Raw genomic sequence first — 19390 nt, forward strand, 5'->3', positions numbered from 1 at the left:
CTGCTTACTTACGCCAGCCATATGTTGAACGACTATCTCTACATCTCAGTTCTGTAAAAACAAACTAAACGGTTGTGTGTTTGTGTGTGTATATGTGTGTTGAAACACGAGACCGAGGTAAATGTCAGGAGATACAGCTGCAGTGTCATCCTAGAGCAGAGATAATTAACGTGATATTCTAATAGATCCGTTATCCTGGTACCGTATTTACCCGAGCGGTGCCCGTCTGCCATCCATGTGAGACGTCAAACTCAGTGTACATTGATTGGATCCAAAGGCTCCTTGAATGGTACGATTGGTTGATTTACTGATTTATTGATTCATTCAGTCAGTTAGTTGGTTGGTTAGTTGGTTAGTTGGTTGGTCGATTAATTGATTGATTGAATAATTGATTAATTGATTATGATTGATTTATTGGTTTATTGATCGCTAACAGTCCTTTTTGTTTTGAATGGAGAGGATATCTAGCAGAACCTGTTGGCATTCATAGCAAACGGTGCCAATCACACTGACCTCACCTGCTGATATATTTACTAAACCATACTCCACTTCACTACACCTGATAAAGCTGATACGCTGTACCAGTGAAAATTTGTGCAATACTGTTTTCAACCTTAGTCTCTAACATGCTACCGCAACTCCCTAAGAAACACTTTACTGAAAGCTCATTCAGAGCTCTTTATTTGGACCAACTAAACAATTTATTGCCACTTATAGTAGTAGTGAAATTTGATTAACTTAACTATGTGCTCCACAATAAAGGACTCGCTCTTCCCGCTATCTGTGTGGGTAGATTTAGAACAGACCACTATCGAGTCCCGTCATCGTGTGGACATCGCCACCTGGGTCCCAGAAGGGTTAACCCGACAGAATGGAGAGGGTCGTAAAATAACGATTTACGTCTTCCGTTAGGCTTTCGACAGACTCCCAGGACGCTCTATGCGTAGGCTACGAGGTAAGCGAGGAACAATTCAAAATGTAGACGTATTGAAGACACAGTCAGCGTAGAGGGTAAAGCCTGGGTGTCATGGAAGATTATATGTAAACGTTAACCGGTTCACCTGCTATTGGTTCACGTGCTATAGTTGAACCAGAACGCACACAAGTGTATTGCCCACGTGGTAGTGACAGTTCAAACCTGCTGAGTAATTAATTAGATTTCGGTCAATTGTCTATGCAACTGGTTTCGAGCGTCAAATCTGAGATGTTGTATGAAATTATGCGCTTTGTTTTCCAGTAGTCCTCGGTTAACTACATGAGATTGGTCTCATTTTTATACGTTTCATTCTTGCCTCGTTCTTCGGAAAACCTTAACAATGATTGGCTAATTTTGAAAATATCCAGTGCTGACCGCTGAAGTAACGACCTGAAGCTAATATAGAATGGATTCCTATACATGAAACGTTCAAAAATGTCAAAATTTGCAATGTTTGTTTCTTTGTTGCATAGGAATTTGACTGAGATTTTAGCAATATTCCATTTCTATCATGAAGGTATAATTCCTTTGTCGACGGAACTGTACTGAAGCGCTATGACAAAGACACCAGAAATGACACCACACTCAAGCAAGGTAGACTGATACCGGCTTGACTATCTCCTGGTGTATTTTTTTACGTTGATAACGACAGGCGAGGAAGTACAAATATTTTCAGCGTTAAATCTAATGTCTGACTTGACTTGGAACATCAGCAAAGTGATTGTTTCACTGAGAACTATACAACAAAACACACTATTCAAAAAGATTAGTATAACATCACAAAATGTTGAATTAATTCTAAAATCCTAAAAGTTGGAAGCTTAGATGTTTATTTACAATCATCAAATGAATAATACTACAAAAATCATTCATGCTTTTCTTAATAACGATGACAACTTCCGTTTACATGAGTAGCAATTATAACAGTAAAATTTCACAACATACTGTTTAACAAATTCATCCAAAGGCATCTTACATTGCAGCGTTTTTGCCCATGCAGGTTAGAGTTGCAGTTTATCAAGCTTAAAAAATCATTTAGCGAGTTGAAAACATGTGATATCTGAATGCAAATGCCATGAAAGCTATATATATTAACAAACACACAAACCTTAAACAAAAGACCTCGAAAATAAAACTGCTATAAAGGGTATAATACCTACAAATTTAAAGGTTAACGTAGAAAATATAACAAGCAAATGTATGTAAACATAACAAAAGGGCCTTGCTTATTGCGTTGTACATGCATTTGTGTATCTGACAGCTTTGTCTACCACATAGAAATAGTTTACATATATAAAGCACATAAATGTAACAGTAAACAGGAGGGAGAGACACTTCTCCTTAGATACAGACAGGTTATTTTTTTTTGTTTATCTTTGGAAACATAATTGTATTATCAAACTTATATGGCCTTAGTCAGTATATAATTTTTAAAAAGTACATGATGTAGCGTGCCAAATGCAGTGCTATGCAAATAACGTTAACATTCTTTTCATAAAACTAAGTAATAACCCCTGGAAACATGAGACATAATGATATTTTAGAAAACTGTATGCAACTTAAAGAAACGCGTAAATGGCTTTTAGGTTGAAAGATGAAGTGATTTTAAAGTTACCACCTTTCCAGAAGAAGGTTGCATGGTTCCATTCTATGAAAGGGGTTTTTTTACATTTCATATCAGATATACTCGTCATTATTAGTACAAATTGTGTGTTACGACATATATAGCAAAAATTATAAACAAAACAAAAGTCGAGTTTCTTGTTATTACCGGTTTAGCTGAATATCACAAACGCAAAATTAAATATATGTATACACAATCAATATACAATTAATACAAATCAAAGTCATATTCCGAGATGCACTTTATAGCATGAAAGGTAAATTTTCTCATTCACAAAATAATTGTAACAATATATTGTTTCCTTTAAAACCATGGTTATGAATACAAAGAACGGAATGCTTACAGAATTTGGTATTCTTAAGAATACTTATTCTTAAATCCTTAAGAAAATCTAGCTTGAACAGTTGCCACGACAATTCCATTTTGAAATTATTGAGAGTAAGAGTCGGAGTAAGAAAATGGGTATAGTCCTAGTAAAGACCTGTCTTTTGACCATCAAGAGTCATCATTTTGTCTTCAACACAGCACATTAAGCACCATGGAAAACCCGTGTACCCTATTTCTTAGATCCACACTACCCGCACCCCACCACACCACCCCCATCTCACTCACCTCAACACCCCCACCCTCATCAAAGGTCATGTCACTTACTGACAGCTGGGATGAATATAACAGATATTTGTTATATTCACACCAGCTGACAGGTAAGCAGAAACACAACAGATTGAACTCCGGTGATCAGGAGTATGTCTAACCACATGTAAAAGCTCTCATTTTAATGACACATGGAACCATTTTTGTCCGATTTTAAAGCAAACCTTTTTTATTTCACTTTAAGGTCGATCAGTATAACCATTAACGCACAACATCTGTGACGTGGTTCTCACTGTTTTGTTGCTGGTAGGCATGCGCGTCGTCTCTCGAATAAATTGGGTTGTCAAAGGAATCGGTAGGTTGAAGTGCAGCCATATTTTTGTAATAAGTCAGCGCGGGTTTTTGGACAACAGCAGCGTAGGGCGGCGGGGGCTCGTCTTTACAAGTGTAGACCACGGTCTCCTGTGAACGGCGACGTCGTCTGAGGAAACAAAACAAGCCCATTCCTAGCAAAAGCAGAAGTGCCAAAATCCCCAGTCCGATGTATATGAAGAGGGTGTGATCTGTGGTGACACTTTTCTCCTTTTGTCCGCTCCGCATCGCGTCTCCGTCGCCAACCGATGATGAAACAGTTGTCGCTACTAGAAATAAGAACAAAAGGAAAATGGAAAGGGATGACATATTAATGAGCTCCATTAAAATGCTACATTGAGCGGTAGATCTAAACAAAACAAGTCCTAATGAAACGTTTTATAAAGATGAAGATTTGTTGACAAGCACGACCTATTGATAAAATCCAAGACTGGCAAATGTTAAGGCTATGCAGGGCTATATATTCTTGGCTAGCAGCTCAAGTCCAGCTAATGCTTGCTTCCTCTCCAGCCCTACATGGGAAGGTTTGCAGGCACCCTGTGGATGATAGCGGGTTTCCCCCAGGAAAAGGAATATGCTTTCTTATGCTTAATAGGTCATCAATATTTCCCATGGTTTTTATACGAAACCTTGACGTTTCTGAATCATACAAAAAACTATTTTATAAAACACTGCCTATTTCATATTAATGAAAACAAACTCACGTTGCGGTAAAATGGTAACGAAAAACTGACACATTTCCTCATTTCCTTCCAGATCCTCGGCAGTGTAGGTGACTAAGGTTTTACCCACAGGGAATGCTTGCCCAGGAGTAAAGTCACTATCAGGACTCCCAGCCTGCAGAGCGATGTTATCTCTGGCGGTTGGGGGGGGCCAGCTAGCGGTCGGTCCAGGTAAAGGTCCTACATCAGTCGGACAGTTTATAAATACGGGTGGATGGGGATCTGCAAAACACAAAGAAAATTAATGACGGAATTTTTTTTTAAATTCCCTTATCCAAAGAGTGGATATTTACGCTGTAACACCAACTCATTAAAAATGACCCATTCATTTCAGCTTTAGTTTGTGTAGTATAAATGTTAATAACAAAAATTAAAAGCTAACCGATACACATTTTGTTTGGTGTTTCAGAAAGACTAACTCATTGGTTGTTGATTACTTTTGTGACGGACACTTCGTGCATAACCGAACTTTTCGTGTGAAATCTGATACAGGAAACTTAGTAAGACCTGGAAGAATCCGAATAGAGCCCTTACGAAGTCACTGCACCTCGGCAAGGCCTTGGCCAATGAAGGCCAAGGTCCTACCCAACCAATACCAAGGTCCTACCCAACCAATACCACGTGCAATCAAGGCGGAGCAAAGTCACGGTCCTATACCCAACCAAGGTTGTATCCAGTCAAGGTCATTTACCTGATCAAGACCATGACCATGCATTCAAGGTGCTATACCCAAGCAAAACCGAGCTCAATCAAGACCGTGCCCAGTCAAAGTGTTATATACCCTTCCTAGACCCCGCTCTATGAATATCGCGTTCAGTCGAGGGTCGTATCCAATCACGGGGCTATGTACTCAATTAAGATATCGTCCAGTCCAGGTCGTATCCAATCAAGGCACTATATACTCAATCAAGAACGCGCCCGTTCAAGGTCGTCAGTTATCGTTACAAAGTGAAGCTTGTCTCAACATATAAATAGACGATAAATTGTCACATTCAGTTTTTAAATTCAAACGGAAAAAAACACACGTAAAAATGAAGTAAGGATGAGGGAAAGACCATTGAAAAATGCTTTTACTCCTTTTTCACCAAATTAAATGTATTCAGATTTGTGGACTTAATATATGCCACATTGTCAATATATGTTGCCAATGCGAATCTCACGTTAAAGACCTATTTTAGGACCGGAGAAAGGTGGATGTGACGTCAATGGTCTTCCTACTAGTTCTTACTTTATTTTATTTCCTTTCGCTTTCATTGTGCAAAAAGTTAAGTAAATAACTTTTGAGGAAATCAGTTTACCTTTAATCCTGACAATAAAGGAACACTCGATAATCTGTTCCCACTGGTCCGCGGCTGTGGCTAGGATCAGATGAAGGTTTTTGTCTATGTTGCTGTTAAAAGTCAGTGACAGGTTAGAGTAACGGACTTCTAACGTCTGTCCTTGCATGTCAACGGCTTTCAGCTTTCGAGGAACCAATGCCGTCCTTCCAGTTTTGGGGAGATCAACAATCATACCTTCAGGGCAGTTCTCAAAAACCGGGGCTGTGAAGAAAACGGTAACCGTTAAACGGGTTTTATCTATTAATGTAGCTATCTTTTTGGAGACATCTTTAAATTATCATGTCAATCAAAAGTGGTAAGAAATACAGATCAGTAAATATTGAGACAGTTGTAACGTAGTTGAATTATTCGAATCGGAAACTCTTTGCTGTGGTCTGATTTTTCAAGTATTATCTGATCATCCAGAAAAACATGGACCTCACAGCAGCCATGACAGTGTTGTTAATTACCAGCTGGTCGAGTCTTCATGAAGTACAGATTAATTGACATGCAGTGAATTCTTTTACTTTATTTTCTTTCGTCATATTTTATGCATGTGAACATTCTTTCAATACAATTACCTGTGATATTCGAAGGTCTTTGGTTTTCAGGTTCTGAAAGTGAAATATTGCACCTCTATAAAACAAAATTAGTGAACATAAAATCTTACTAGCAACTGATTTGCTCTGTATTAAGACAATTCACTATGCTCATTATACAAACTTTGTCATATCCATATAATCTTCACCGTTGGAAATTTTGATCGCACATCCTTTCAAAGCGCTAGTTTAATTACTGCAAAAAGATAAAACACCTTCCATATAATATACATAATATCCAATAACTGCTGGTCTTCTCCTTGAAATGTTCCTCTTCGTTGTATTATTTTTGCCAAACAATAAGTTACCTGTTAATTTCATTTTTTCACATTTGTTTATTTTCTCTCTCTCCTTTAATACTGGTATACGTTTTCTTTTAACAATACAGCCACGCAAAAAGTGGCAAATTAACTTACAAAAGTTCACAATTGTTACGTCTATGTTAATGAAGGCGCACTACTGTTTTTTATTCAGCACATAATCTACGGGAGGCCACTGGGCTTCTGTACCTTTGCAAACTTTACAACACTGGTTATCTCCCCTTGTCTGACGCTTACACCTTCGGAACCCGGACGGAATTCGCGGACATGTGATGTTGGTGCAGATCGCTCCCCCGTAGGCTTCCGTGGGGTCAGGGTGCAAACAAGTGCAGACTTTACAAGGCTCTGGACGGAATTTCTCCCTTAAACCGATCACTTCATTTCTGAAGCGACAGCCCCGTGGAGCGGGTTCCGTACAAATCCCTGTCCCACAATTTGGTCTCTTACAACATTTCCGCTGACCGGCACATTGATGATCGAACTCACACTCCGCCTCTAACGAGCAGTTGTGAGCTATCGTCCTAGGAGGACAGTCCCCTTCCTTGAGAACTGTTAAAAACAAGGAAGGCTAAGCAATGCCAAATTAATAATTAAGACAATGGGGAAGCGGCATTTTTTTTTAATTCCAAGGAGGCGCTTGTGTGAAGTAGGACTTCGAGCCATTGTTGCGTTGAAAACTTAATAGTAGTGCTATGTACTCGGGTAGATTTCCCTGTCCCATCTGAGTGTAGGCCTAGAAGTTTTGGAGATCCAGTTATATGTTATCATTTTAAATAAATTTACAAAAGAGAACCATTTAAAGAATTTGAATTTTAAATATTTGGAACTTTTTTTACAGCAAATAAACAAATTCAGGTATATTTACCATGTTCGCATCGTTTCCCAACAAACCCTTGACGACACCAACACATGGCTGTCGTGCCAATAGCCGAACAGTTCCCGCCATTCTCACAGCCTTCTTCACAAATAGCTGAAATACACATGCGCAAACCAAAATTACCGTCTTAGGCAGTTGTCTCCAAAGCAAAATAATATTTATTTGTTTACTTATTTTATTGGGGTTTTACGCCGTACTCAAGAATATTTCACTCATACGACAGTGGTCAGCGTTATCGTGGGAAGAAACCCGGAAGACACCCACCAATCGGAATGTTGCTGGTAGACCGTCTCATGTACGACGGGAGAGGAAGCCAACATGAACTGGACTTGAATTCACAGCGATGACATTTGTGAGACGCTACTGCACTCAAAAAATTTAATCTGTTAATTATGACAGAAAGTCAGTTGTCTGAGTGGTGCTATAATGTATTCTGCTTTGCAAGAGATTGTTCTGTTAAATATAACACATAGATTCTATTAATTGAACATAAAGATTCTATTAGACTAACAGGATATTATGTTGAATATGACACAGTATTATGTTATAATAATAATACATTCTAGCATCACTCAGACAACAGACTCTCTGTTAAAATTAACAGATTAATTTTTTTGAGTGAGGGTCATTCTGAAGACAGACAGAGAGATAAACGCCAGCAAAAATATAGCCTCCCTGGCGTAGCCAATAAATATGTCACTTTTTCTTGAGTATCTGTCCAGTTTTAGAGGCTGTGTTCCAGTTCTCAGTTCTCCTCAAGATTTAAGTATGTGCAACCAAAGGAACTGACTGCATGAAACATTTCGCCTCGTTTAAGCGCGTTTGCCGGTCTGTCTGTCTCTCTGTCTGCCAACAACTTTACAGCAAAATACATTCCGAGCTTCACCTTGAGCCAAGTACGTACCAATTCATAACATTTTGTCGGTGAATTGGACCCAGAAAGTTTTTAAAGGACAATTCACCACTCCCAGTTAGAACTCCATATTTCCATATTTTACTTTCATTTTGTAATGATGTATGTTTATCAAAGTACCCTCCTTTTGTTGTTACTTGTCATGTGGTCGAGTGATGTCACGCTGTAGTGTAGGAAATTTTTATATTTGGCCTGGCGGAGCTTTGGAATCTTCGAATGGTGTTTTTTTTTCTACTATTGTCATATGTTTCAGTAATAATGTCAAATCCAACCTTCTATAGTTTTGTCTGAAGTCTTTTACCTTGATCGCAGGCGGGTCCCGTGAAGGATCGTGTACATTTACATTGTGCGGTTCCGTTCACGACAACGCAGATGCCTCCATTCTCACAACCCGGGTTACACAGAGCTGCCAACAAAAAAAAATTGTCACGATCAGGTCGTTACAATGACAAAGGCAAATGTATCATCTAATATCAGATATCAGTGATTACAATGTCAGATTCAAGACATAATCGGGCAATCAGGAAGTTTTCCGCAGACAAGTACTAGCACGGCCTTCAGTGAGCCACGTATGGTTAAACCGAGACATCTGACTCACCAGATACGAAACAGATGACAATGACACAGGCAACAAAAGCATAAGTTCCAAATCTTGTAATTGCAGTGAGTTTAGACAACTACATATATACCAGACAAGGCTGAAAGAAGCCCATACAAATATGTTTGTTTTATTCGGTTTCCACCATTCGAAACCTGTGAACCGTGGAATATGTGAAACTTTCTTGAGTGCGGCGTAACCGCACAAACCAAAATAAATACATACATACGCACGCATGCATACATACATACATAGATACACACATACACGCACACATGCACGCACACAAACACGAGTACATACATACATACATACATACATACATACATACATACATACATACATACATACATACATCAAAATTATTTTGAAGGAATAAAAGGGGGCATTCCTTTTTCATCCCTTTTCCCAGCCTTTCAATGTTTCTTTCATGGATGTGTGTATCAGGTTTATAGGATCTGCGTCACTGATGTTGTTAGCAGGTCAATGACTACTCAGATCTCATGACCGGTAGTCATGGAAACAGTCTGAAAAAAATCTGACCTTGCTACACCTAAACCATTAAAATATAGGACGCATGACGTCTCGTTGATGTGATACTTATGCGCACCAATACAAACAGACGATAACACAAATCTGAGATTCTGAATAATGTCCCTTTTCACTAAATATGTGAATAGTTGTGTCCTCAGGCTACCTTGCCTTAATATATGTGTAAACCGAAACTGAATCTATCGCACAATGTAGGTAGTTGGACAAAATGAGGTGCATGGGTTTGTTTTTCTCCTAGATAGCATAGCATTTCCATATTCCTATCTGAATTCTGAGACTGGGCATGGGCGCTGTCAGCCAATCAGCGTCGATTGTCAGATAGTGGAGATAAGGTTTCCTGGGTTAAATCTTTCAGTCTTGGTCACGCATGAATAAATGTACCGTAGTTAAAATTAAGCTTAGGCAAGGCATAGCCTGGACTTGCCTATCTTTCACATCAGCCTATCAGAATTGATTCTGTATCACTTTAACAGACAGGAACTCACACGTTGCAAATTCTCAATGACCCAAACCGATTATTTAAATTCCTGCAAAGGCATGTATAAGTATACTGAAATCTTAATAATGTTAAATGCAACATTTTGGCAGTGGCGTGCAGGGGGAGGGGGTTGTCGAGAACAGCGGCTATAATGCTAGAGTACAACTTTCTAAGGCGTTAGATAAATTTAACGCTCTACAAAATGCCCAGAAAATGTTGTAATTCAACACTATCTTGTGTCAAATTAACATTTTTGCGTTCCGCATTATAAATGGGAAAATCTTGAAATGTAGCAGTATGTTAAAACCTGCAAGCATTCATTACGTCATACGACAATAGTATTTTACAGTGTTTTGACATGTATCAGCTTAACAGTTTGAAAATGTTAACATTTTTATTAATACTTGCGTATTTATGCCAATTTTCAGAGCAGTTGAAATAGAGGTTCAGTCAATTGAGAAGTTGAGGAATGTCAATTTTGCCAAAAGATCATAAATAATAGGTATAAATAGTGTTAAGGTGTATAGAGTGCTGGACCATTGATCAGTTTCTCCACTATTGTTACCTTGTTCGCATCGTTCACCCGAAAACCCTGGCAAACATGTACACGTGTCCGTGGCAGCAATACATGTGCCATTGTTTTCGCAACCGCCATGGCAATCGTTCAGCGGGACACCTATAAACATGCAGAACAATCGATCAGGTTAAAAGGGTATGGAAACGGAAAGTTGTATTAAACCGGCCAAGATATAGGATATCGCTTCGAAAACATGAAAAAAACCACCGTACACGACTCTCCATCCAGGCACATTATATTGACACCAGGCCCACCATGCAGTATAGGAAGTACCGAAACTGTCAGTCTTTAAGTCATAAAACTAAAGCTATTCCGGATGAAACATCTTAAAGTCACCGGCAAGAATCTACTCCGGATGAAACATTTTAAAGTCACCGGTATGAAGCTACTCTGGATGAAACGAATCTTCCACTCAGGATATGGACACCCTACACAACTGCCATCCATGTGAGTTTGGTAAACCTTTTTCAACCTCTATATTGCGTTCCATATTGGTATATTTTCTTTAATCGCTATTGCCCTCCACATTACTACTCTACAATTTGACAGTACTTTTGCATTAACGCTTCATGCATGATCTCACTTTACCGTATTCATTATTTATTTATTTATTTATTTATTTATTTATTTATTTATTATTTATTTATTTATTTATTTATTTATTTATTTATTTATTTATTTATTTATTTATTTATTTATTTATGTACTTATAGTTGGTGAACGCAAGATTAACCGTATTTGGACGGTCCACATCTTAACAAAATCAAACAACACAATGGTAATCTGTCAATCATTTTAACAAAATGAGACCGAAGAATCAATAAATCATTCAATCAACTTATTATTGTATTTATTTATTAGGTAATTAACCGATTTTTACGTAAAAGTAAAGCATATATCTCCCTGAAAAATGAGCTGTTATGAATTCTGTTAATTTGATAAATAGTGGCAATTAGCAAATTCGTCCACAAGTACATGTATATAGAGACTTACGGATTTTACATCGGCCCCAAAAATTACTGGCCCAACCCGGACAGCAGTGAATGAAACTGATAACCCGGGACACGAGTACCTTTATGCGACGAAAGCACCAGTTTCGGGAATCGCCATGGCTGTAAAAGAAAACAGGACAAATTAGGAAGGTCTGTAGCAGATACTGGAATTGCCACACTAATATGAGGAAACGGGACCAGTTAGCAGTTATTCCTGTAGCAGTTACTGGAATTGCCACGCTAATATGAGGAAACAGGGCCAGTTAGCAGTTATTCCTGTAGCAGTTACTGGAATTGCCACTCTAATATGAGGAAACAGGGCCAGTTAGCAGTTATTCCTGTAGCAGTTACTGGAATTACCAGGAATGAGGAAACATGTCCAATTAGCAATGGCTCCACTAGTTACGGAAATGACCACGGTTGTATGAAGAGACACGTCCAGTTAGCAATGTATGTACCAGTTACTTTAATTATCACGGCTGTATGAAGAAAGAGGTCCAATAAGCAATGTCTGTACCAGTTACGGGAATCACTACGGGTGTATTGAACGTGTATCGTGACCAACATGGGAGCGTTTGGGCAAAGGGTAGTTCTCAGCAGCCTGTCGGCCTTTGACTAATGAGGTAGAAGGTTCGTATCCAACTCTGGCTGGGTCGGTTCCCGTTTCAGGCATTCTCTGTGGTGGCTGGTAAATGGCGGGAGTTTAGATCAGACCACCTTGGTTTGCTTCGCCACATGACCGTCGCCGCATACACTTAAGCACGGCGTTAATCAAATGAATAATTAAATGAAAGCATGTATCTAATGTAAACCATAGATCGAGAATAGTATGACAGTGGTTCAAGTTCGGATTAAATTCAAAATTTCGTAAGAAAGAGTGCGTGAGTGCTTGGGGTTTAACGTCGTACTCAACAATTTTTCAGTCATATGACGACGAAGAAATCCTTAGGGTGTATGTAATGTACCTCCTTCTTGTAGGACGGATTTCCAACGCTCTTTTATCTAGAGCTGCTTCACTGAGACGACTTACCGAAGGCCACTACCCCTCCCACACACCTAGCAGATTGTGGTGGTGGTATTGATACGTACTTCAGACCTTTATAACTGGACAACACATGGCTTATAGATACGGACGAGGGTCTACATTTACATGACCTTCACAGGACTTACCGGACCAGACATATATGCTGAAAAAAAACAAGTAGACTTTAGCTTGTTGTACAATTTAACACGGGAGAAGCAGATAAAAAGACAAGGCAGACTGAAACCTGACCACTCCCCTGGTCTTCCACCAATGCGACATATATCATACACCTTGAGATCGCTTTGCGGGAAAGGGAGGGGGGAAGGGATTGGTTTGTCACGCGTGGGAAAGATCACCTCAACTTACAAAATGCCAGAGCATGTTTACTTTGTTCACTCAAGTTTCTTCCACCTAAAAGTGACAGCCGTCGTATACTTGAAAATTCTGTATACCGCTGAACAAGCCTTTGGGGTTATTTCCAAGTGCATATGACAATAGAGAAATAAGAAAATTAGTCGTATGTAGCCAATGAAGCGAGACAAAATAAATGGCCATTTAATACAGGTAGCCCCATACACTGTAACACAGGTTGGGTAAAGGGCCAAGCCAAAACATAACCTATGTTATAAGTTTAGATATAGTTTTACAAAAAAAAACACACCAGCTTTACTTGTGTATGAACGACTACGCAAAATATGTAAATGGCATATAAAATACTTTTCTTCCGCTCGAACGAGAGTGGAATCTAGTATTACAATCCATTTAGGCTACACCTAATCCTTTAATAGTCTGTATAATGTAGATATTTTCTCATCGCTTCAGAGAACGGCACCTTTACTCTGTCGTAAAATGAGCGACTGAAAGGCTTCACAAAAAGCTCCCAGTAGCCTTAAAAACACGCCGTCATCTGCTGGATCGTTGCAGCTAGTGTTTGCGTACAACCTAGATGTTTAATGAGCACACGTACACAGAAAAGTGTGACGTATTATACACACAAGGGCAAGAGTAGGCTACCTAATTTTGAACCGCTTTGCTGAAAGCCAAGAATGAGTTTTGCGATTTCCCAATTAATGAATTGTTTATAAGTTAACTTAGTGATATTGTCATGCAATACATGTCGTATCATAAACTTCAAGATTAACTGTATAGCAAAACTTCATGTCGGTCTGTGTCCCTTTCTTTAACGCGACGGATCTAAAGGCAATCCATCCGGCTATTAAAGTCTCTTAGTATCTTTGTTAAAGTATGCTTATATGGAGATATCAAGGTATTTGTAAGAAGAATTCGATTCAGTACACAGTGATTCGCATATTATCTAACTGTTCTTTATGGAGACTGCTTTATGATAATTTTCCTTACAGAAGCGACGCCGAGGTGATAATTTGCCGACTTTGACAACTGGACGATAGAGTCATTGACAATGAGAAATTGGATTTATCGTTATTGGAGTCGTGCCCGTAATGCACATTTCATAAATGCCCTTGGCTCGGCCAGCTGCCGATATGAAGCCGTCAAAATACTTGAACGTATGTTGTTCTAGTAATACCAGTTTAATTGCACGCGCAATAAAGTCTGTGACTAGGGTTTATGGAAAGATTTGTGGACAGAGAGCCACGGACATCTCAAATCTCACCCGAATGAACTTCCCAGAGAATGCTGATCGGAATGGCAGAAGATAAAACTGCGGGATCATTCATGGAATATTGCCTTGTAGTCGGTTTTAACTCTGCATATGACGCCGAGCGGCATTTTCACTGGTCGGTACAGAAATACGGCCATTATACGGCCTGGCTATAACCCTGCGTGTTGTCCCGCACAAACTAACCTGGGTTAACGTCAGCACATTACTCTCAATCCTGCAAATTTTGCTTTATGTTTTCTCTGACAATTACACTTCAATGAATCACTTTGCGTGGCATCTATTTCATTGCTTCATGTTCTAAGTGTCATTAGTTAAAATTTCCCGCGATGAAATTCGTTGAACGTTTTTTTTTATTTTCTGTCTTCAAGAGTACTGTGAATAGGCTGTCAACAGAACCCAGCAGCATATCTGTCTTCATAGCCGAATAAGAGCAGCTATTACTTGACGTAATCAGAGATACTCTTGGCACAAGAATCCTTTATGTTAATCTAACCAACAATTGGCGAAGTGAATAAACGGGATGCTGAAACACATGTATATATTGCACAAATCAAAATGTATATTCCTTTTTCTGCATTGGGCTGGTTTAACTCCTTCGTAAATTATTTTTATCATATTGCAACTCCATGCCAAATCTGCCAAACCCTTGGCTTCAGAGATCAGAAGATGCTTTCCTGGGACAAGGTGTAACAGTATCTCATATTGTGACCAATGAGATCACAATAACAATTTCAGGTGACAAATATCTCCGTAACAGTCGTAATTGTAGAAATTGCAAATTTCAAAAATTGAACAAAGACTTAACCGCTGTTTAACAAAGTTACACGTATCACTTAAAGAGTCCGATGTAACTGTCTGTCCATTTCACGTCACATCCGGTCTAAACTGCTAGCCAAGAACACAGCACAAAATCATCTGTCGGGTTACATGACGATAGTTCAAATGACGATTCAAATACAGCAGGTCATAATATATGATTGCCAGAGCTTGGATATAAATAAAAACGTGTGAAAAAATTACAAAAATTATTTCCTCACTTATTATTGTTTTCATTTGCCCGAACCTATAGCTCAGTCTACAACTTCAGATTTCCCTGCTGTGCCTTTAACCTGATCAAAATTCCGTATCATTTATTTTAGTGTCTTCTTAAAATGTCCACAATATGTATTGAGATTAAAAGGTGATAGCAGGCAGTAAACAAAACAAACGGGTGTGTCGAACCAGCAGTTACAGTATTATTTACTAATAATAATACACAGAAATTAATGGCATCAGTTACATTTAACAAAGAGACTTCTGGCAAAACTAAGCAGCATTAACCAGGAGACAAAGCAAGAAACACACTCAAAAAAATGATCTGTTAATTTTAACAGAAAGTCTGTTGTCTGAGTGACGCTAGAATGTACTTTGTTATTATAACATAATACTGTGTTATATTCAACAGCATAATCTGTTAGTCTTATAGCCTTAGATTCTTTATGTTGAATTAATAGAATGTGTTTGTCACATTTAACAGAGCAATCTGCTGCAATAACAGAATACATTCTGGCATCACAAGGACAAGACTTTCTGTTAATTTAACAAATTATTTTTGAGAGTATGTAAATATAACTTAAGTATTGCGAACAATGTATCTGGAAAAACGCTAAGAAAGGCTAAAAGCCTGAAGATTCGGACTTACCCACGACTCCACCTGGAGTAGAGTCCTGCTCCGGAGCTCCGCCAGCTCTGACACGGTTCACTCACTCTCCTCCATATCCACTTTTGCCGTAACACCTGGGTCATACACCTGCGCTTGGTGATGTGGACTGTCCTCGGATAACTGTTTATGAACATGCGTAAGCAATGTATGCATGCGAAAAAATATATGATCAAAGTTTAAACGTAACAGAATGTTGTTTTTTTTTATGAAAGACGATACCACAGAAAAGATGCCATCATCGCCTGAACAGACATACATCGGAACAGAAATCTATAGGTAAAAATACCTTCTCTTATCTTACTGTAATCCAATAACTGAATTTTAAGGTAGCTGTATGGACCATACCTCTTTTGTTGGAAGTCGATCACATCACACGCACTTTTTCCACTCTAACATTTGGCTATGGACAAAATTGTTGTGAAATCCATTATGTAAATCCCTCTAATATAATATAAAGAACTATGATTTTGAGAAAAATACATAGTTCAGCACCCAACGTGTTGAACAACTTCTACCTTAGATATCAAGCATTTTATAAAAAAGAGAAATCATTTTCTGTAGTCACTTGTGTGTCTGGAGACAACAGTTTGCTTTTTGCTATCTCTTACTTCAAGTTTGGGAGTGAGAAAAAACTGAAATCTCTCACTCTCTAGATACTTTGTACAAACCATATCCTACGACTTCCTGTTCCAAATGTTCATCAACGTTACTAATTTTGTTTACTCTTCACATTGGAAATTACAAAATTGGTTTTCTTGGCACACAAACATTATGCGTAATTTTATCAATAACCTCGGAGGTAAGGAGATACCCACCGGGGTGGAATGATTTAAGGGCAAGACGGTGCTTAACATTTGGCTAAATGAGACGTATTGTACCGAATTGCCTAAGCATATCATGACTGTTCATGTGGAAATATTCACAGACTCAACGTATACAGCAGGAGCTCTACTCTAAACATATGGTAGGTTAGAATCAATTTACCGTACTAAACGAAAACCTTTTGCTCCAATCTGTCTTTTACGCTAGTGACTTCTTCCACAATAGTCAGAGCAACAGTTTTACTTTACACATAACTATATAATTTAATATTGCTGCCAGGATGTCGCTATGGCGTCACATAAAGTTCACAGCAATTTCCTTAGTTTCGAATCTGTGTCTGCTTCCCCAAGTGAATATGAGAGCTGCATGTGGTCTCCTTTATCCCACAGTTTGGGCAAATTGTCTGGATTATATATATAGTACATCGGGAAAAGTCAGACTTATATGCCCTTAAGATTTTCTTCACACCTCCAACGTATTCAGAGGGTAAGAAATTAACTTTCACACGGTATATGTAAATGTTGTGAAAAACAGCAGAGTTATATATCTGTATATATGTCCTTCCTATCACTCACTAACTCGTGGTGTAAATCGGGACTGACACATGTCATCATACCTACTTCATCATCTCTAACTTCATCGAAGTATTCCAAAAATGAAAAACATTTACTTTGCGCAACTTTGATTTAATATTAGTCAGACCAAATTCGGGCTCCGAACGTTCCTTTTGATTTTCACTATGTTCTGAGAGACAAAGGGGAAGCCGTGTAGGGGGTATCCTTGATGTGTTTGACTTGACCTTATCAGGCATTGAACCCGAACATCCCAGATGGGCGCTTTCATTTGTATACCGCTATGCATAAGCCTCAACGCATGTTTTCACATAAATGAACTACTTGCACTAAGGTGCACTAGTTTGGGGTTTCCATGGGAGTGAAAATATATGTGGAGCATTGGATAATTAAATTTTCAGCTGCTTTGTTAAATTCATAGAAAAGAATAAGTTCTGTTCATTCTTGAATATGTGGTATACATTTATTTTTTTTTAAATTTTTTATTTATTTGATTGGTGTTTTACGCCTCACTCAAGAATATTTCACTTATACGACCGTGACCAGCATTATGGTGGGAGGAAACCGGGCAGAGGCCGGGGGAAACCCACGACCATCCGCAGCTTGCTGGTAGTCCTTCCGACGTACGGCCGAAGAGGAAGCCAGCATGAGCTGGACCGCACAGCGACCGCATTGATGAGGGGTTCCTGGGTCATTACGCTGCGCTAGCCCGGAAATCAACTGAGCCCCCCTGTGGTATACATAAAGCGGACTATATCGGTCAGGAAATGTATAGAAATTATAATTTCAATACACGGGACAAATATAAATATACACAGCTTGTATGATCGTATAGATTCAATAGAGGGTTTCTTTACACTCGGTGTACTAGGTATGAGAAAGGGAATTCTGTTTACCGAATTACAATCATATTGGCTTAAATGCAAAGCCACTCGTCACAATGTTTCGCTGTTGTTTTGGTAATACATAAACAACATTATTAATCAATGAAGTAACGGTAAACTAAATATGTCATACTGACCTGTGTCTGAAGATCTGGTGTATTGTATCATTACACTCTCACGCAGAATTTGAAAAGACCAATGAATAAAGTCTGTGTTTATACTGTTGATTTAGTGGCTTGAATTATGCCGGAGGATTATGGTTTAAAGAAGTTGTTCGGTGCCAACTGTATAAAGCTGCATGCTTTGACACAAACTTTGCGCGGACAAATATGTTTCATAACCAGTGACGTGCTAGGGCTCTATAAGCACCTTCAGTGTAGATTTGTTTATTTATTTGATTGGTATTTTAGGCCGTATTCAAGAACATTTCACTTATACAACGGCGTCCAGAATTATGGTGGGAAGAAAGCGGAGAGAGCCCGATGGAAACCCTTTAGTGTAGATGGCTTGCATTAAATACATGTTTACCAACACAGAAAAAGATTTTAATACTACATGAACTAATTGTACAGAAAAAGAGATCATTTTTACCTGCCAGCAGCATTCGTCAGAACGCTGACCATCAGTAGAGTAGTGACCACCACAATCAACACCCGAGGAGACATTTTCCGGGGCGTCTGCGTAAATCAAACCGCCAAAGGCTCTATGTGGGCTACGACTGCCTGCTATGATGATCTACTACCTCACTTGGGCCAGACCTGGATCACGTGACCAAAAGTGTTCCGGTCGATGTACCTATACCCCCCTCTGCAAATATGGCTTACAAAAGATCACTGCTCACGTTTGGAGCCGCGTGCAGAGCCGTAATATGCAAAATACGAGGAAGAAACTTGTTATGTAGCACGAATGGTCTTTGTACTCGGTTTGGCTAACCAGGTGGCCTGTTTACTGTATATAAAACGTACAGTGCAGGATTTGTACATGACAAAATAAGCAAAAAACACGTTTGCTTTGACTATAGAAACTAGGCTATAGATTATAAGCTTAGACCATCTTAAATTTTTATTGCCTGGTGTATCCGTTTACATTGTTTGTATACTGGTCTAGATAGGTATACACAGTTCTTCGCAGTTAGTTTCTCTCTTTTTACACCCATATGTTTATGATGGTATTCTTGGGTAGAAGTGTCGTACAGACAGTTAATTACAGACACTCTCAACCGGCTCAATTG

At 38.8% G+C, this 19390-nt stretch overlaps 1 protein-coding gene across 1 annotated transcript; it reads right to left on the reverse strand.

Annotated features, from left to right (window-relative positions):
- Positions 1 to 1229: 1229 nt before the first annotated feature.
- LOC135481741 (sushi, von Willebrand factor type A, EGF and pentraxin domain-containing protein 1-like) lies at positions 1230 to 19390 on the reverse strand. The gene is made up of 12 exons (XM_064761411.1): positions 19367 to 19390; positions 18751 to 18836; positions 15861 to 16001; positions 11515 to 11633; positions 10510 to 10620; positions 8618 to 8722; positions 7392 to 7496; positions 6716 to 7075; positions 6189 to 6221; positions 5587 to 5829; positions 4271 to 4510; positions 1230 to 3835 (listed from the first exon to the last, which is right to left on the reverse strand). Exons 2-12 carry the CDS (start codon positions 18822 to 18824, stop codon positions 3456 to 3458), a joined length of 1911 nt encoding a protein of 636 aa, XP_064617481.1. The 5' UTR covers positions 18825 to 18836; positions 19367 to 19390; the 3' UTR covers positions 1230 to 3455.

Source organism: Liolophura sinensis, chromosome 1 (assembly GCF_032854445.1).
Source record: "Liolophura sinensis isolate JHLJ2023 chromosome 1, CUHK_Ljap_v2, whole genome shotgun sequence".
Taxonomy (NCBI): domain Eukaryota; kingdom Metazoa; phylum Mollusca; class Polyplacophora; order Chitonida; family Chitonidae; genus Liolophura; species Liolophura sinensis.

Coding starts and splice junctions, on each gene's coding strand:
- LOC135481741 (XM_064761411.1), bottom strand. CDS start 18,824: ATGTCTCCTCGGGTGTTGATTGTGGTGGTCACTACTCTACTGATGGTC. Junction 7,497..8,617: donor GGGACCCGCCTGCGATCAAG/GTAAAAGACTTC, acceptor TGTGTATTTCAG/CTATTTGTGAAGAAGGCTGT. Junction 7,076..7,391: donor TGGGAAACGATGCGAACATG/GTAAATATACCT, acceptor TGTTTTTAACAG/TTCTCAAGGAAGGGGACTGT.